The sequence below is a fragment of the Macaca nemestrina genome, chromosome 7, assembly GCF_043159975.1.
Source record: "Macaca nemestrina isolate mMacNem1 chromosome 7, mMacNem.hap1, whole genome shotgun sequence".
Classification (NCBI taxonomy): domain Eukaryota; kingdom Metazoa; phylum Chordata; class Mammalia; order Primates; family Cercopithecidae; genus Macaca; species Macaca nemestrina.
Genome location: NC_092131.1, coordinates 33,088,696 through 33,104,379, shown reverse-complemented (window position 1 = coordinate 33,104,379; position 15,684 = coordinate 33,088,696). Strand labels below are relative to the sequence as shown.

The 15,684-nt window shown below is 41.0% G+C and overlaps 1 protein-coding gene across 3 annotated transcripts in view; it reads left to right on the top strand.

The window, feature by feature from the left end:
- The window catches only part of LOC105495818 (YLP motif containing 1), an 80,914-nt gene that overhangs the window by 38,100 nt on the left and 27,130 nt on the right, over positions 1–15,684 (top strand). For all 3 annotated transcript variants that reach the window (XR_011625726.1, XM_071099841.1, XM_071099842.1), the window contains exons 6-11: positions 951–1,071; positions 8,307–8,724; positions 8,837–8,929; positions 9,152–9,347; positions 10,917–11,035; positions 12,545–12,699. Coding sequence is in view for 2 of the 3 variants with exons in the window: in XM_071099841.1 (XP_070955942.1) it covers positions 951–1,071; positions 8,307–8,724; positions 8,837–8,929; positions 9,152–9,347; positions 10,917–11,035; positions 12,545–12,699 (1,102 nt within the window). In the remaining variant the exon portion in view is untranslated. The remainder of the gene's footprint in view (positions 1–950; positions 1,072–8,306; positions 8,725–8,836; positions 8,930–9,151; positions 9,348–10,916; positions 11,036–12,544; positions 12,700–15,684) is intronic.

Here is a 15,684-nt window from a genome sequence, read left to right as displayed (position 1 = left end):
TCAAGAATCAGATAACAAAAATGAGTGAAAGTGGGCCAAGTATAACTCTGTAGAGTGTGGTGAAGATTGTGACAGGTTATTTCATCTAACATGGGCAGCTTCTGCTGCACTCGGCTGATTGTTGGCATGTGGGAACGTAGGCCTAGTGTTACCATATCTCTTTAAGATTTGAATTTGTATATGAAATATTTTGCTTTGTAAATATGACAGCTAATTCAAATTTTAAAAACTGATGTGAAAACCACCTTTTAAAAACATTTTTAGGCCATATTTGGCCCATGGGCCACCATTTTGCAACCTCTGGTCTAAAGAGTTGAAAAAAAATAAGCCGGGCGTGGTGGCTCACACCTGTAATCCCAGCACTTTGGGAGGCTGAGGCAGGCGGGTCACGAGGCCAGGAGTTTGAGACCAGCCTGGCCAATATGGTAAAACCCCGTCTCTACTAAAAATATGTAAAAAATTAGCCAGGCGCGGTGATGTGTGCCTGTAGTCCCAGCTACTCGGGAGGCTGAGGCAGGAGAATCACTTGAACCTGGGAGGTGGAGCTTGCAGTGAGCCGCGATCGTGCCATTGCACTCCAGCCCAGGCGACAGAGCTAGACTCGTCTCAAAAAAAATAAATAAATAAAAAGCAGGAGAGCTTTTGGTTGGATTAAAGAAAAACAAAACAAGTAGATGAGATAGTAGAAAACTACTGAGGCAAGTTGTGGAATCTGTTCTCGAGTATCTTCAATAATTTATAATTAATTATTTATATGTCTTGAATGACTGATGAGTTAGCTACATAAAAGCAAAAGAGGGTAATCCCAGAGCTGCCCAGTGTATGGCCACTGCAGAGAATTTTAGGACAAGGTTTTTTAGGTCTCTTCTTTTTAATTAAATATTAATTGTAGTCACTTAGGAATGGAATAAGCATGCTTTATGGACTATGTCAATTTTATTTGTTTGCAGGGAACAGAAAGAACAGCTTCAAAAGATGAAAGACTTTGGGTCTGAGCCACAGATGGCTGACCATCTACCACCTCAGGAATCAAGATTGCAGAATACATCTTCAAGACCTGGAATGTATCCGGTATGGGAGAATGTGTGCTCAGAAAATGAAATGGTTTCTACTTTGTATGTTTCTATGTTTGATTTTTTAAAAAATTGAATAAATACAAGTTTCCTCTATAAAATGTAAATTTTGGAAACTTAAAAGTTTATGGTAATTGAACTTTGAACACCTTAAAAGCATGTTCAAAAGTGTGGCAGAGATGCTCCTTTTCCCCAGATTTTGATAAGTATACCAAGTACACCTGAACTACATAGCTTCTGTTCACAAAATGGTAGAATTTTGCTAATAATTTTTTATGTTAAAATAGTCCTGTTGGCTGGACATAGTGGCTTACACCTGTAATTCTAGCACTTTGGGAGGCTAAGGCAAGAGGATTGCTTGAGCCCAGGAGTTTGACACCAGCCTGCGCAAGATGGTGAGACCCCCATCTCTACCCAAAAAAAAAAAAAAAGTCCTGTTTTCCATCTAGGCAGAGCTGGATGTGGGCCTCCTGATGCTTCCTACCTCTTCAGGCTACTAGTCCTTCAGATGGGGAAATACCATCGCCCAGTACATTCAGAACTGTTCAGGCAGTATGAAAAGGGGTGTTTATGTTAAAGACTTGAGTAATTAAGTTCTCCTTTTTTTTCCCAAGAGCATGCCAGAACTCCTTTTGTTTTTGTTATTTTACCTTTAAACCAGTAATGGGCTTTTCAAATGTTTTAAATGTTATCTTGCAAGTAGTTTTATGACAGCATAATGGAGAAAAGAGCTCTACTGAACCTCTACTGAACCATTTCATCAAATTAACACTTTTCATTTCTCAGTGTTCCCTTCCATCCTGGTCTAATACTTAACAGTAAGACATAGTTGTTGACATCAGCAACCACCATAGTGTTGTTGACTCCCCAGACTGGATCTCTTGATCTTTGTATGCATCTACCTGTCTGCAGGGTTTCTGTCTGTGAATGTGACTCCTGTCAAATGCAGCATGTTCAAAATGGGGCTCATTATACCCCATTAAATTGTCTTTTTTCTCATTATCACCTAGTCACGCTAACTTGAAACCTGAAAATCAGCCCTCCATCTTGCCCATGTCCTACCCTGCCATAACCATTCTGCTGATTGATTTTACCTCCTTTGAATCAAATTCTCAAGTATAATTATACCCATTTTAAGCCTATAGTTCGAGTTTTTGACAGATGTATACCCAAAGATAAAAAAATTCTCGGCCAAGTGCGGTGGCTCACACCTGTAATCCCAGCACTTTGGGAGGCCAAGGCAGGTGGATCACCTGAGGTCGGGAGTTTGAAACCAGCCTGACCAACATGGAGAAACCCTGGCTCTACTAAAAATACAAAATTAGCCGGGTGCGGTGGTGCATGCCTGTAATCCCATCTACTCGGGAGGCCAAGACAGGAGAATCACTTGAACTCGGGAGGTGGAGGTTGCAGTGAGCCGACATCGCGCCATTGCACTCCAGCTTGGGCAACGAGCAAAACTCCATCTCAAAAAAAAAAAAAAAGTTGTCATCACCCTAAAAAGTTCATGCCCTTTTGTAGTTGGGACTACCCCTACACTCCACTTCAGGCAGCATTGATGTGATTTATGGCCAGATGGACATTCTAAAACAAATCTCACCATGTGGCTACCTGGCTTTAAAACTCTTCAGTGTTCTCCCATGCCTTCAGGATGAAATTTAGAATCTCTTGCATGACTTTCTTGTTCTTCCTAAGCTGGCCTGACCTCTGCTGACCATTGCTTGCTACTCCACTCTCTGATGCTTCATTTTCCCTCCACATAGAGCTAGTTAACAATTTTGTGGCTATGCTAGATTCTTTTACTTCTTCATTCCTTTGCGTATGCATGTTGTTCTCTAAGCCTAGAGTCTTTTCTTTGCCTTCCCATCCCCTCCTGCAACTGACTAATGCTTGTTTATCTTTTAGAACTCAGCTCTAGTATCTTTTCTTCCACCTATGTAAGGCAGTTACCCTCATACATACCCTGTAACATCTTGTACTAGTCTCTATTGTCATCTTTATCATGTTGAATTTTGATTGTCTGTTTTCTTGTCTGTCTTTCCTTCTAAATTGAGTCCATAAGATAAGAACTATATCTTTCATCTTTGCATGTCTTAGTAAATAGTAGAAACGCCAGATTGTACATACACATTTCTGCTTTATTTGCTTAACAAATCATAATCATCTTTCCATATTGTTATATGCTGTATTATTTTTTGATTTATAATAATTTATTGAATTAATTCAATTTCTGTTTGAATTTGTTTCTAATCTTCCACTGTTCTCTTAATATTACCCTATTGGGTTCTTATTTTAGATAACTCCTTTTCTTTTCTTTTTTTTTTTGAGATGGAGTCTCACTCTGTTGCCCAGGCTGGAGTGCAGTGGCATGATTTCAGCTCACTGAAACCTCCGTCTCCTGGGTTCAAGCGATTCTCCTGCCCTGGCTTCCAAGTAGCTGGGATTACTGGCGCCTGCCACCACGCCCGGCTAAATTTTTTGTAATTTTAGTAGAGACAGGGATTTACCAATTGGCCAGGCTGGTCTTGAACTCCTGACCTCAGGTAATCCACCTGCCTCGGCCTCCGAAAGTACTGGGATTATAGGCATGAGCCACTGCACCCAGCAGATAACTTCTTAGAAGTAAGTTTTATGTTTTTGTTTTGTCTCTCTTTTTTTTTTTTTTTTTTTTTTGCTCTGTTGCCTGGGATGCTAGAATACAGTGGTACAGTCATAGCTCACTGGAGCCTCAAACTCCTGGGCTCAAGTGACTCTCCCACCTCAGCTTCCTGAGTAACTGGGACTACAGGCACACACCACTACGCCTGGCTAATTAACAAAAAAAAATTTGTTAGTAGGGACAGTGTCTCGCATTGTTGCCCAGGCTGGTCTCAAACTCCTGGACTTAAGTGATCCTCACACCTTGGCCTCCCAAAGTGCTGGGATTACAGGTATGAGCCCCTGCACCCAGCCAACAGTGGTTTTAAAGTCCCAAAGTGGTATACTTTGGTCAAAGAAAAAGCATACTTTTTTTTTTTTAAACCGAGTGTAGTCTGTCACCCAGGCTGGAGTACAGTGGCGCAATCTCAGCTCACTGCAATATCTACCTCCTAGGTTCAAGTGATTCTCCTGCCTCAGCCTCTTGAGTAGCTGGGATTACAGGTGCCCGCCACCACACCTGGCTAAATTTTTTGTATTTTTAATAGAGGCAGGGTTTCACCATGTTGGCTAGGCGTGTTTCAAACTCCTGACCTCAGGTGATCCACCTGCCTCAGCCTCCCAAAGTGCTAGGATTACAGGCATGAGCCACCACACCTGGCCCAGAATAAGCATACTTTTTAAATGATTCCTGTCACATAGCCAAACAGCTGTCTATAATAGTTGTATAATGGCCATGCGCAGTGGGTCATACCTGCAATGCCAGCACTTTGGGAAGCTGAGGCAGGTGGATCACATGAGGTCTGGAGTTCGAGACCAGCCTGGCCAACATGGTGAAACCCTGTCTCTACTAAAAATACAAAAATTAGCCAGGCTTGGTGGCATGTGCCTATAATCCTAGTTACTCATGAGACTGAGGCAGGAGAATCACTTGAACCTGGGAGACTCTGTCTTAGGTGCATCACCTGAGGTCAGGAGTTCAAGATCAGCTTGACCAACATGGTGAAACCTTGTCTCTACTAAGAATACAAAAATTAGCCAGGCATGGTGGTGTGCGCCTGTAATCCCAGCTACTAAGGAGACTGAGGCAGGAGAATTGCTTGAACCTGAGAGGCGGAGGTTGCAGATAGCGCCACTATACTCCAGCCTGGGCAACAAGAGTGAGACTCTGTCTCAAAAACCATATAAATAAATGAAAAAAAATAGTTGCATAACATCTATACTATAGCGTCGTAAGCATTAGCTACTTCATATTTTTGGTATATTTAATAATTTTAATACAGCATTTTTGATTACTAGTGAACATGAATATTTTCCCATATTTGTTAATTATACTTTCCTCTTACAGAAATTCTGTTAGTGTCCTTCACCCATTTATCTGTTTGAGTCAGGTTTTTTTTTTTTTTTTTTTTTTTTGAGACGGAGTCTCGCTCTGTCGCCCAGGCTGGAGTGCAGTGGCGCAATCTCGGCTCACTGCAAGCTCCGCCTCCCGGGGTCACGCCATTCTCCTGCCTCAGCCTCCCGAGTAGCTGGGACTACAGGCGCCCACAACCGCGCCCGGCTAATTTTTTGTATTTTTAGTAGAGACGGGGTTTCACCGTGGTCTCGATCTCCTGACCTTGTGATCCGCCTGCCTTGGCCTCCCAAAGTGCTGGGATTACAGGCGTGAGCCACCGCGCCCGGCCGAGTCAGGTTTTTTTTTTAAATTAACTCATTATCCTTAATATAATATAAATATTAACCCTTTCTCATATCAACAATTCTTTTAAAAAATGTATCTTTTACTCACTATATAGAATGGAGAAAGCACTTTAAAAAAATTTATAAGTATACTTCTATGAGATCTTAAGATATTTAAAACTTGTCTTGATAGATATGCCCAGACAGAATAGCTTCATCCTGTATTGGCATTTTCTTAAAGTTTACCATGCCATACTTTAATTAAAAGTTTACCTTTAGGTAATAGCCATTTGTATTTAACTGTAGCCAGTAGTTACCTCCAGTCAGTAATGTTCCTTCCATATTAGTCAACTCCATTTTATTATTCAGAAGGTTTATTTTTAAAGTACTGCCTATATATGGGCAAATATATAAATAATGTATATTGTGAGTTCTCCAGGGTCTAAAATAGCTGTCAATAAAGAGAAAACATCCTAGAATAACAGAGAAGTAAAAAACCAAAACAAAAAAACAAAAACCAAAACAAAACAAAAAACCAAACCAGCCAGACACAGTGAACTAAGAAATGGGAAGTAAGTGTTTGAATCACGCTTACGAAGATTAAAATAGAGACTAGGCATGGTGGCTCACGCCTGTAATCCCAGCGCTTTGGGAGGCTGAGGCAAGATTACTTGAGGTCTGGAGTTCAAGACCAGCCTGGGCAACATAGCAAGACCCAATCTTTACCAAAGAAAGAATAAAAATAAAATGTATGTGGCAACTGGGTTTCAGTATTGAGTGGTTAGGACCTATCTGCTAAGAAGTCCCGCCATCTCTGTCATAAACATTTCTGATGGCACCTGGTGATGCTTTGGGAAAACAAATGTAAGCAGGGCACACAACAGTGGCACTCCTTAGATTACTAGATGTTCATTTAGTTTATTTTGTTGTTTCATAGAACTCATGTTCTCTGTTCATCTCAGCTTTACCACAGACTACTATTATCAACCAGATAACTGAAAGGAACAGAAGTGTGGAGGCTATCTAGGATTTCTCTCACTGAAAATTTACTGTTTTTGTGGAGGAGATAGGTCTCTACAGTAGGAAGATAGTTCTTATTTATTTATTCATTTCTCTCCTTCCTGCACACTGAGAGTAGGAAGATAGTTCTTAACCAAGGGGTATAAATCAGAATAATTCATGGAGGGTTTTTGTTTTTGTTTTTTTTTTTTTTGAGACGGAATCACGCTCTGTCACCCAGGCTGGAGTGCAGTGGCCGGATCTCAGCTCAATGCAAGCTCCGCCTCCCGGGTTTACGCCATTCTTCTGCCTCAGCCTCCCGAGTAGCTAGGACTACAGGCGCCCACCACCTCGCCTGGCTAGTTTTTTGTATTTTTTAGTAGAGACGGGGTTTCACTGTGTTAGCCAGGATGGTCTTGATCTCCTGACCTCGTGATCTGCCCGTCTCGGCCTCCCAAAGTGCTGGGATTACAGGCTTGAGCCACCGCACCCAGCCTATTTTTTTAAATTTTAAATTACTGGTGGGACACCACCTACAGAAGTTCTGTAGTTTTGGTATTGACCTGGGACATTTGAATCTTATGTGGCTACCACCCTAATTTGAAGTATGGAAAGTTTAAAACATTTTCATTACCCCTGTAAGATCACTGCACCAGTTCATAGTTAGTTAATCCTCATTCCTACCCTAGTCCCAGCACTTTCTGTCTATATAGATTTGCCTTTCTGGGCATTTCATATAAATGAATTATATAATATGTAGTCTTTTGTGTCTATCTTCTTTTCAAAGTTTATCCATGTTGTAACATGACTCAGTACTTCATTTCTTTTTACTGCTTTTTAAATTTCTTTTTATTTGTAACCTGTTGCATGAATATACCACATTTTGTTTAACCATTCACCAGTTGATGGACATCAGGGTTGTTGAATAGTATGGCTATGAATATTTGTGTGCAAGTCTTTGGATGGACATATGTTTTTATTTGTCTTGGATAGATACCTAGAAATGAAATTGCTGAGCCATGTGATAAATTTATGTTTGGCCGGGCACGGTGGCTCATGCCTGTAATCCCAGCATTTTGGGAGGCTGAAGTGGGTGGATTGCCTGAGGTCAGGAGTTCGAGACCAGCCTGGCCAACATAGTGAAACCCCGTCTCTACTAAAAATACAAAAAATTAGCTGGGCTGGTAGCAGGTGCCTACAGGCCCTCTCAGTTACTCAGGAGGCTGAGGCAGGAGAATCGCTTGAACCTGGGAGGCAGAGGTTGCAGTGAGCCAAGATTGCGCCATTGCACTCCAGCCTGGGCAACAAGAGCGAAATTCCATCTCAAAAAAAAAAAAAAAAAAAAAGTTTGGCTTCTTGAGAGAAATTGGCAAACCATTTTCTATAGTGGCGCCATTTATTCCCACTAGCAATCTAAAAGGGTTTTTCTTTCCTATATCCTTGCCATCATTTGTTTTTGTCTCTCTTATTAATTATAGCCATTCCAGTGCGTATGAAAATGGTATCTCATTGGGATTTTAATTTGCGTTTCCCTAGTGACTAATGATGTTGAGCATCTTTTCATGTGCTCATTGGGCATTTGTATATTTTCTTTGGAGAAATATCTATTCACATCTTTGGGCCATAGTTTTTTTTTTTTTTTTTTTTTTATGATTTGTCTTACTGAGTTTAAGTGTTTTGTATATTCTGAATTCAAGTTCTTTATCAAATATAAGATTTGCCTATGTTTTCTCCCTTTCTGTGGCTTGTCCTAATTTTTTTTTTTTTTTTTGATGGTATGTTCTGAAGCACAAAACTTTGAATGAGTCCAAGGTGTTAACTTTTTTCTTATAAATTGAGAACCAGATTTTAATTTCCACTAATCTGTAAAAACATAGTGGTATGCTTGTTCGCTAAGCTGTTTATTCTATTCTCTAGCCTCCAGGGTCCTATAGACCTCCCCCTCCTATGGGCAAACCACCAGGTTCAATTGTAAGACCCTCTGCTCCACCAGCAAGATCATCTGTTCCTGTGACCAGGCCGCCTGTCCCAATACCACCACCTCCACCTCCTCCCCCTCTACCTCCTCCTCCTCCAGTGATAAAGCCACAAACATCAGCTGTAGAACAGGAACGATGGGATGAAGATTCTTTCTATGGGCTCTGGGATACAAATGATGAACAAGGACTGAATTCAGAATTTAAGTCAGAAACTGCAGCAATTCCATCTGCTCCAGTATTACCACCCCCACCTGTTCACTCTTCCATTCCCCCTCCTGGCCCAGTGCCTATGGGTATGCCACCAATGTCCAAGCCACCACCAGTGCAACAGACTGTTGATTATGGCCATGGCCGAGGTGAGTAGTGATAGTGAACTTGTATTTGGGATTCTACAGGAATTGTTAGCTTCAGCTTTAGCTTTCTCAAGCTTCACTCTTACAGTGCTTTATCTCTGATTTTGTTTACCAGATATATCCACTAATAAAGTTGAACAGATACCTTATGGAGAAAGAATAACTCTGCGCCCAGATCCACTACCTGAAAGATCAACTTTTGAGACAGGTAGGATTCCCGGAGAGGTCAGTATTTTTAAACATTTTAAGGCCTAATTACCACATTATTTTCCTTTTGATGAGATTATCTGAGCCTTCATTTAATATAGCTAAAAGATTCTTAAGTTGAATTTAGGGCAAAAATTTATACCAGCTCTGAAGTTAGATTTATACTTTTCTGCTTTTATTTCATAAGAGGGATATAGTTATGTTGTATTAATTGTTTTTATAGAGCATGCAGGCCAACGTGATCGTTATGATAGAGAAAGAGATCGTGAGCCTTATTTTGATCGTCAAAGTAATGTCATAACAGATCATCGAGATTTTAAAAGGGATCGTGAGACACATAGAGATCGAGACCGGGATCGTGGTGTTATTGACTATGACCGGGATCGATTTGACAGAGAACGCCGACCCCGAGATGATAGGTATGCTATAAAACAATCTTTGCTAGATGTGCAAATTACTATATACTTAACAGTAAAAGTTTAAGAAAAATTTAATAAGTAACATTTTTTCTCATGCATGTGTATATGTAATTTGGAGGGGGAAGAACAATTCTGGACCAGTTTTCAGGAAAGTAGGTCCTTGACTTGGTAGCTTGAATTCCAGAGAATTAAATGGGAGATGGAGATAGCCAGAAAGGAATGGAAATGGTATTGTCAATAAAGGTGCAGTCATACTCAGTGGGCAAGCAATTTATTTTTGCAGTTCATGAGCTTTTTATTTATTTTTTTTATTTTTTTATTTTTTTTTTATTTATTTTTTTTTTTTTTTGAGACAGAGTCTTGCTCTGTCGTCCAGGCTGGAGTGCAGTGGCCGGATCTCAGCTCACTGCAAGCTCCGCCTCCCAGGTTCCCGCCATTCTCCTGCCTCAGCCTCCCGAGTAGCTGGGACTACAGGCGCCCGCCACCTCGCCCGGCTAGTTTTTTGTATTTTCTTTTTTTTTTTAGTAGAGACGGGGTTTCACCGTGTTAGCCAGGATGGTCTCGATCTCCTGACCTCGTGATCCACCCGTCTCGGCCTCCCAAAGTGCTGGGATTACAGGCTTGAGCCACCGCGCCCGGCCGAGCTTTTTATTTATTATTGTTATTATTATTATTATACCTAAGGGCATTCTGGCAGCCAGCCAAGGAGAAGGGAAAGGGGGACAAGCCCATGAACTATTTATTCATTTATTTATTTATTACTATTTTGTATGGAGACGGGGTCTCTCTCAGTCTGTCACCCAGGCTGGAATGCAGTGGCGCAGTCTCAGCTCACTGTAGCCTCCACCTCCTGGGCTCAAGTGATCTTCCCACCTCAGTCTCCTGAGTACCTGGGGCCGCAGGCATGTGCCACCATGCCTGGCTGATTTTTTTTTTTTTTTTTTTTTTTTGTATTTTTGGTGAAGATGTGGTTTCACCATGTTGCCCAGGCTGGTCGCAAACTCCTGAGCTCAAGTGATCCACCTGCCTTGGCCTTCCAAAGTGCTGGGATTATAGGCGTGAGCCATCATGTCCAGCTTTCCCATGAACTTTTTAGATATATGTATATACAGTAAATCTAAATGAAAAAGCGAAGTCAAAATGTAAATATTGGCCGGGTGCAGTGGCTCACACATGTAATCCTAGCACTTTGGGAGGCCAAGGCAAGTGGATCTTTTGAGCTCAGGAGTTCGAGACCAGCCTGGCCAACATGGCAAAACCCCATCTCTACAAAAAATAACAAAAGTTGGCCGGGTGTGGTTGTGTGTGCCCATAGTCCCAGCTACTCAGGAGGCTGAGATTGGAGGATTGCTTGAACACTGGAAATCAAGGCTGCAGTGAGCCGAGATCATGCCACTACATTTCAGCCTGGTTGACAAAGTAACACCCCCATCTCAAAAAAAAAGTAAACGTTGACTGTGTGAAGTACCTGCCTATAGAGAAAATTGGGCAGATAATGCTGTTGCATTATAAAGCAGAGACCTCCAAATATGTTTTATTTGCTGAAGCACTTCCTATTACACCTTCTAGAGCTCAGTCATATCGAGACAAAAAAGACCATTCCTCTTCCAGAAGAGGGGGTTTTGATAGACCATCCTATGACCGGAAGTCTGACCGACCAGTCTATGAAGGACCATCCATGTTTGGAGGTAGAGTGATGCCTTATTAACTACAAGGATGTTGAGAATGTAAAGTATGGGAGATGCTATGGATTTAAGCTTTTTTTTTTTTTTTTTTTTTTTTTTTTTTGGAGACGGAGTCTCGCTCTGTCGCCCAGGCTGGTGTGCGGTGGCCGGATCTCAGCTCACTGCAAGCTCCGCCTCCCGGGTCTACGCCATTCTCCTGTCTCAGCCTCCCGAGTAGCTGGGACTACAGGCGCCCGCCACCTCGCCCGGCTAGTTTTTTGTATTTTTTAGTAGAGACGGGGTTTCACTGTGTTAGCCAGGATGGTCTCGATCTCCTGACCTCGTGATCCACCCGTCTCGGCCTCCCAAAGTGCTGGGATTACAGGCTTGAGCCACCGCGCCCGGCCGGATTTAAGCTTTTAGAGTAAAATGTATTCACAGATTTCTTAGAGCTAGTGGCATTGTCATAAAAAATAGCAATGTAATTAATGAAATAAAACATGTTTATTTTTAAAACAAAGTAGAAACATAATTATTAATAATCTCACTACCTACAATACTATAGCTCTTATAATTTTGTAGATTTCCTCTCATTCTTTACAGACATATTTTTGAAGTTGTAATCGAAGTATAATAATACAGTTTATCATGATTGTTCTGATTGATACTGCACCATACACATTTTTGATATGTAAACCTATTTTATTGATGGCCCTGTGACATTCCATTGAGTGGATAAAATATAAGACCAAGACCCTTATTGTTAGGTATTTAGGTTGCTTTTAGTTTTTCACTGCTATGATTTATACTTAAACTAGAAACTCATACCTATTTATAGGAACACGCTCTCCTAAGATGGTATAACTCTTATTCTTAAAACTATAGGCCGGGCGCGGTGGCTCAAGCCTGTAATCCCAGCACTTTGGGAGGCCGAGACGGGCGGATCACGAGGTCAGGAGATCGAGACCATCCTGGCTAACACGGTGAAACCCCATCTCTACTAAAAAATACAAAAAACTAGCCAGGCCAGGTGGCGGGCACCTGTAGTCCCAGCCGCTCGGGAGGCTGAGGCAGGAGAATGGCGTGAACCCGGGAGGCGGAGCTTGCAATGAGCTGAGATCCGGCCACTGCACTCCAGCCTGGGCGACAGCGAGACTCCGTCTCAAAACAAAACAAAACAAAACAAAAAAAAACTATAAAGCAGAAGTTACAGAACTTAGGACTGTCCAGCAAAGCATTTATTATTCTTCCATGTCCTGTTGCTTAACTTTCCTACATTTAACACCAAAACAAGGATGAATTCAGTGTTTTGCAGAACATTCTATTTGCCTGAAATCATACTTAAATCTTCTCATTTTCTTGACTTCAGTAGATTTTACATTACCTTAAATTTTCTCTAATTAAAGTTAAAAGTGGCCCCAAAATCATTGGACTTGGTTTGAATTATATTACCTTAGGAGATGTGTGGGGAGAGTTGAATTTCAAAATAATTACTATACAGATAGTAATTTTGTTCAACTGCTGGAATCCTAGGAGAACGTAGGACTTATCCTGAGGAGCGAATGGCTCTGCCAGCTCCTTCACTGAGCCACCAGCCACCTCCAGCTCCACGGGTCGAGAAGAAGCCTGAATCAAAGAATGTGGATGATATTTTGAAACCACCGGGCCGGGAGAGCAGACCTGAGAGAGTGAGTCCTATGAAGTTGATTCATCTTCATGCAAACCAGAAGATAAGAGATCTTGTTAATATCCTGAAAAGAATTTCTTTACTTTTCTGCAACGTAGTAATAATATCAGGTTCAAGGCATTTTACTATCTCTAAATCACCATATAATCTCATAAATGGCCTACACTATAGAATCTTCAAGAATTTATCACTAAAGTATTTGACAAAAAACATGTTGAATTTTAAAACATATTCATGAGACCTCAATTAATTGCACGTTGAAGAGAGGAAAAGTGGATTTGGTTTTATGGTATGTGGAATAGAAAGGGAGAATTAGGAGACTTGATTAGCTTAGGCTTAATTTCCTAGTGACCTCCAAATGTGTGCATTCTTTTAAATTTGTCCTGTATTACAGAGTAGTTAGACTGACTCCCATTTGAATTAACTGGTACTGGAGATTTCAGCCAGATATTCCCATTCTATATATACAGAATTAATAGATTCCTGTTTTAAAGTCTTTTTGCCTGCTATTAATATATAGCTACTTGACCTTTCCTGTGGTTGCTCTTTGCGTGATAAATCTTTTACCATTTCCTTACTTTCATTCTGTTTGTGTCTTTTAATGTAAAGTGTGTCTCCTGTAGTATGCCTATGGTTGGATCTTTTTTTTTTTTTTCCATTCAGGTTCCCTTTATTTCTGACATTTCTTCACCATCCCTGCAAGGGTAACTCCCTAATCACTCTCAAAATTCAGATTCCTATTTCTGACTCTAGGACACAACGGATCATCTTTTTTAATACAGTCTGACAATCTCTGCCTTTTGATTGGATTGTTTAATACATTCACATTTATTTATTTTTTTTTTTAATTATGGATTCAGGATACATGTGCAGGTTCATTACATGGGTATTTTGTGTAATGCTGGAGTTTGGGGTTCTTTTTTTTTTCTTTTTTTTTTTTTTTTTTTTTGAGACGGAGTCTTGCTCTGTTGCCCAGGCTGGAGTGCAGTGGCCAGATCTCAGCTCACTGCAAGCTCTGCCTCCCGGGTTCATGCCATTCTCCTGCCTCACCCTCCCAAGTAGCTGGGACTACAGGCGCCCGGCACCTCGCCTGGCTAGTTTTTTGTATTTTTTAGTAGAGACGGGGTTTCACCATGTTAGCCAGGATGGTCTTGATTTCCTGACCTCATGATCTGCCCATCTCGGCCTCCCAAAGTGCTGGGATTACAGGCTTGAGCCACCGTGCCTGGCGTGGAGTTTGGGTTTCTAAAGAGCCTGTCACCCAAATAGTGAACATAGTACCTTGTCGTAAAGTTATTATTGATGGCTTAATTTCATTTTGGGATTGTTTATTGCAAATATATGGAAATATGGTTTATTCTTTTTTTTTTTTTTTTTTTTTTTTTTTTTTTTTTTTGAGACGGAGTCTCGCTCTGTAGCCCAGGCTGGAGTGCAGTGGCCGGATCTCAGCTCACTGCAAGCTCCGCCTCCCGGGTTTACGCCATTCTCCGGCCTCAGCCTCCCGAGTAGCTGGGACTACAGGCACCCGCCACCTCGCCCGGCTAGTTTTTTGCATTTCTTAGTAGAGACGGGGTTTCACCGTGTTAGCCAGGATGGTCTCGATCTCCTGACCTCGTGATCCGCCCGTCTCGGCCTCCCAAAGTGCTGGGATTACAGGCTTGAGCCACCGGGTTTATTCTTGTTTATTCATCTTGTATCCTGCAATACCACTGAATTCATTTATTACTTTTAATAGATTTTTAGTGGATTCTTAAGGTTTTCTACATATAAGATCATGGCATCTGCAAATATACTTTTACTTCTTTCTTTCTCAATTGAATGCCTTTTATTTATTGCCTAATTGCCCTGGCTAGAACCTCCAGTGCAGTGTTGAATAGACATGGCAAGAGTAGACATTCTTGTCCTGTTTCTGATCTTAGAGAGAAAACATACAATCTTTCACCATTACTGTGGAATTTTTTTGTAGATGCACTTTATTAGGTTGAGAAAGTTCCCTTCTATTCCTAGTTTGTGGAATGTTTTTTATCATAAGAGGATGTTGGATTTGTTGAATGCTTTTTTTGTGTCAGTTGAGATGATCATGTGATTTTGGTTTTTAGTCTGTTGATATGATGTGTTACATTAATTGATTTCATATGTTAACTTGCATTCCTGGGATAAATCCCACTTGGTCATGGTGTGTAATAATTTTTATATGTTGCTGGATTCAGCTTGCTAATACGTTGTTGAGGATTTTTGTATCCATATTCATAGGAGATATTGTAGTTTTCTTGTCTGTATGTGGTTTGGTGTAATGCTGGCCTCATAAAGTAAGTTAGAAATTATTCCTTCATATTCTGTGTTTTTGAAGACTTTGTGAAGAGTTGGTATTTAAATGTTTGGTGAATTCAGTGATGAAGTCATCCAGGCTTGTGCTTTTGTTTGTGTGTAGTTTTTTAAAATTACTGTCTTAGATTCTTCACTTGTTATAGGTCTATTCAGATTGTTTATTTGTTCTTGAGTAAATTTTAGTAGTCTGCGTCTTTCCAGGAATTTGTCTGTTTCACCTAAATTACTTAATTTTTTGGCATACAATTGTTCATAGTATTCCTTTGTAATCTTTTTTTTATTTCTATAAGGTTGGTAGTAATGTCCCCTCTTTCATTTCTTTTTTACTTGAGGCAGAGTCTCACTGTTGCCCAGGCTGGGGTTGCACTCCTGGGCTCAAGTGACCCTCCTACCTCAGCCTCCTGAGGAACTGGGATTATAGGCACACGCCGCTGAGCCCAGCTTTCATTTCTGATTCTGGTAATTTGAATCTTCTTTTTTTTCTATTCAGTTTAGGTAAGGCTCAAAAATTTTGTTGGTCTTAGCCAGGCGTGGTGGCTCATGCCTGTCATTCCAGTACTTTGGAAGGCTGAGGTGGGTGGATCACTTGAGACCAGGAGTTCAAGACCAGCCTGCACAACATGGTGAAATCCCATCTCTACTAAAGACACAAAAATTA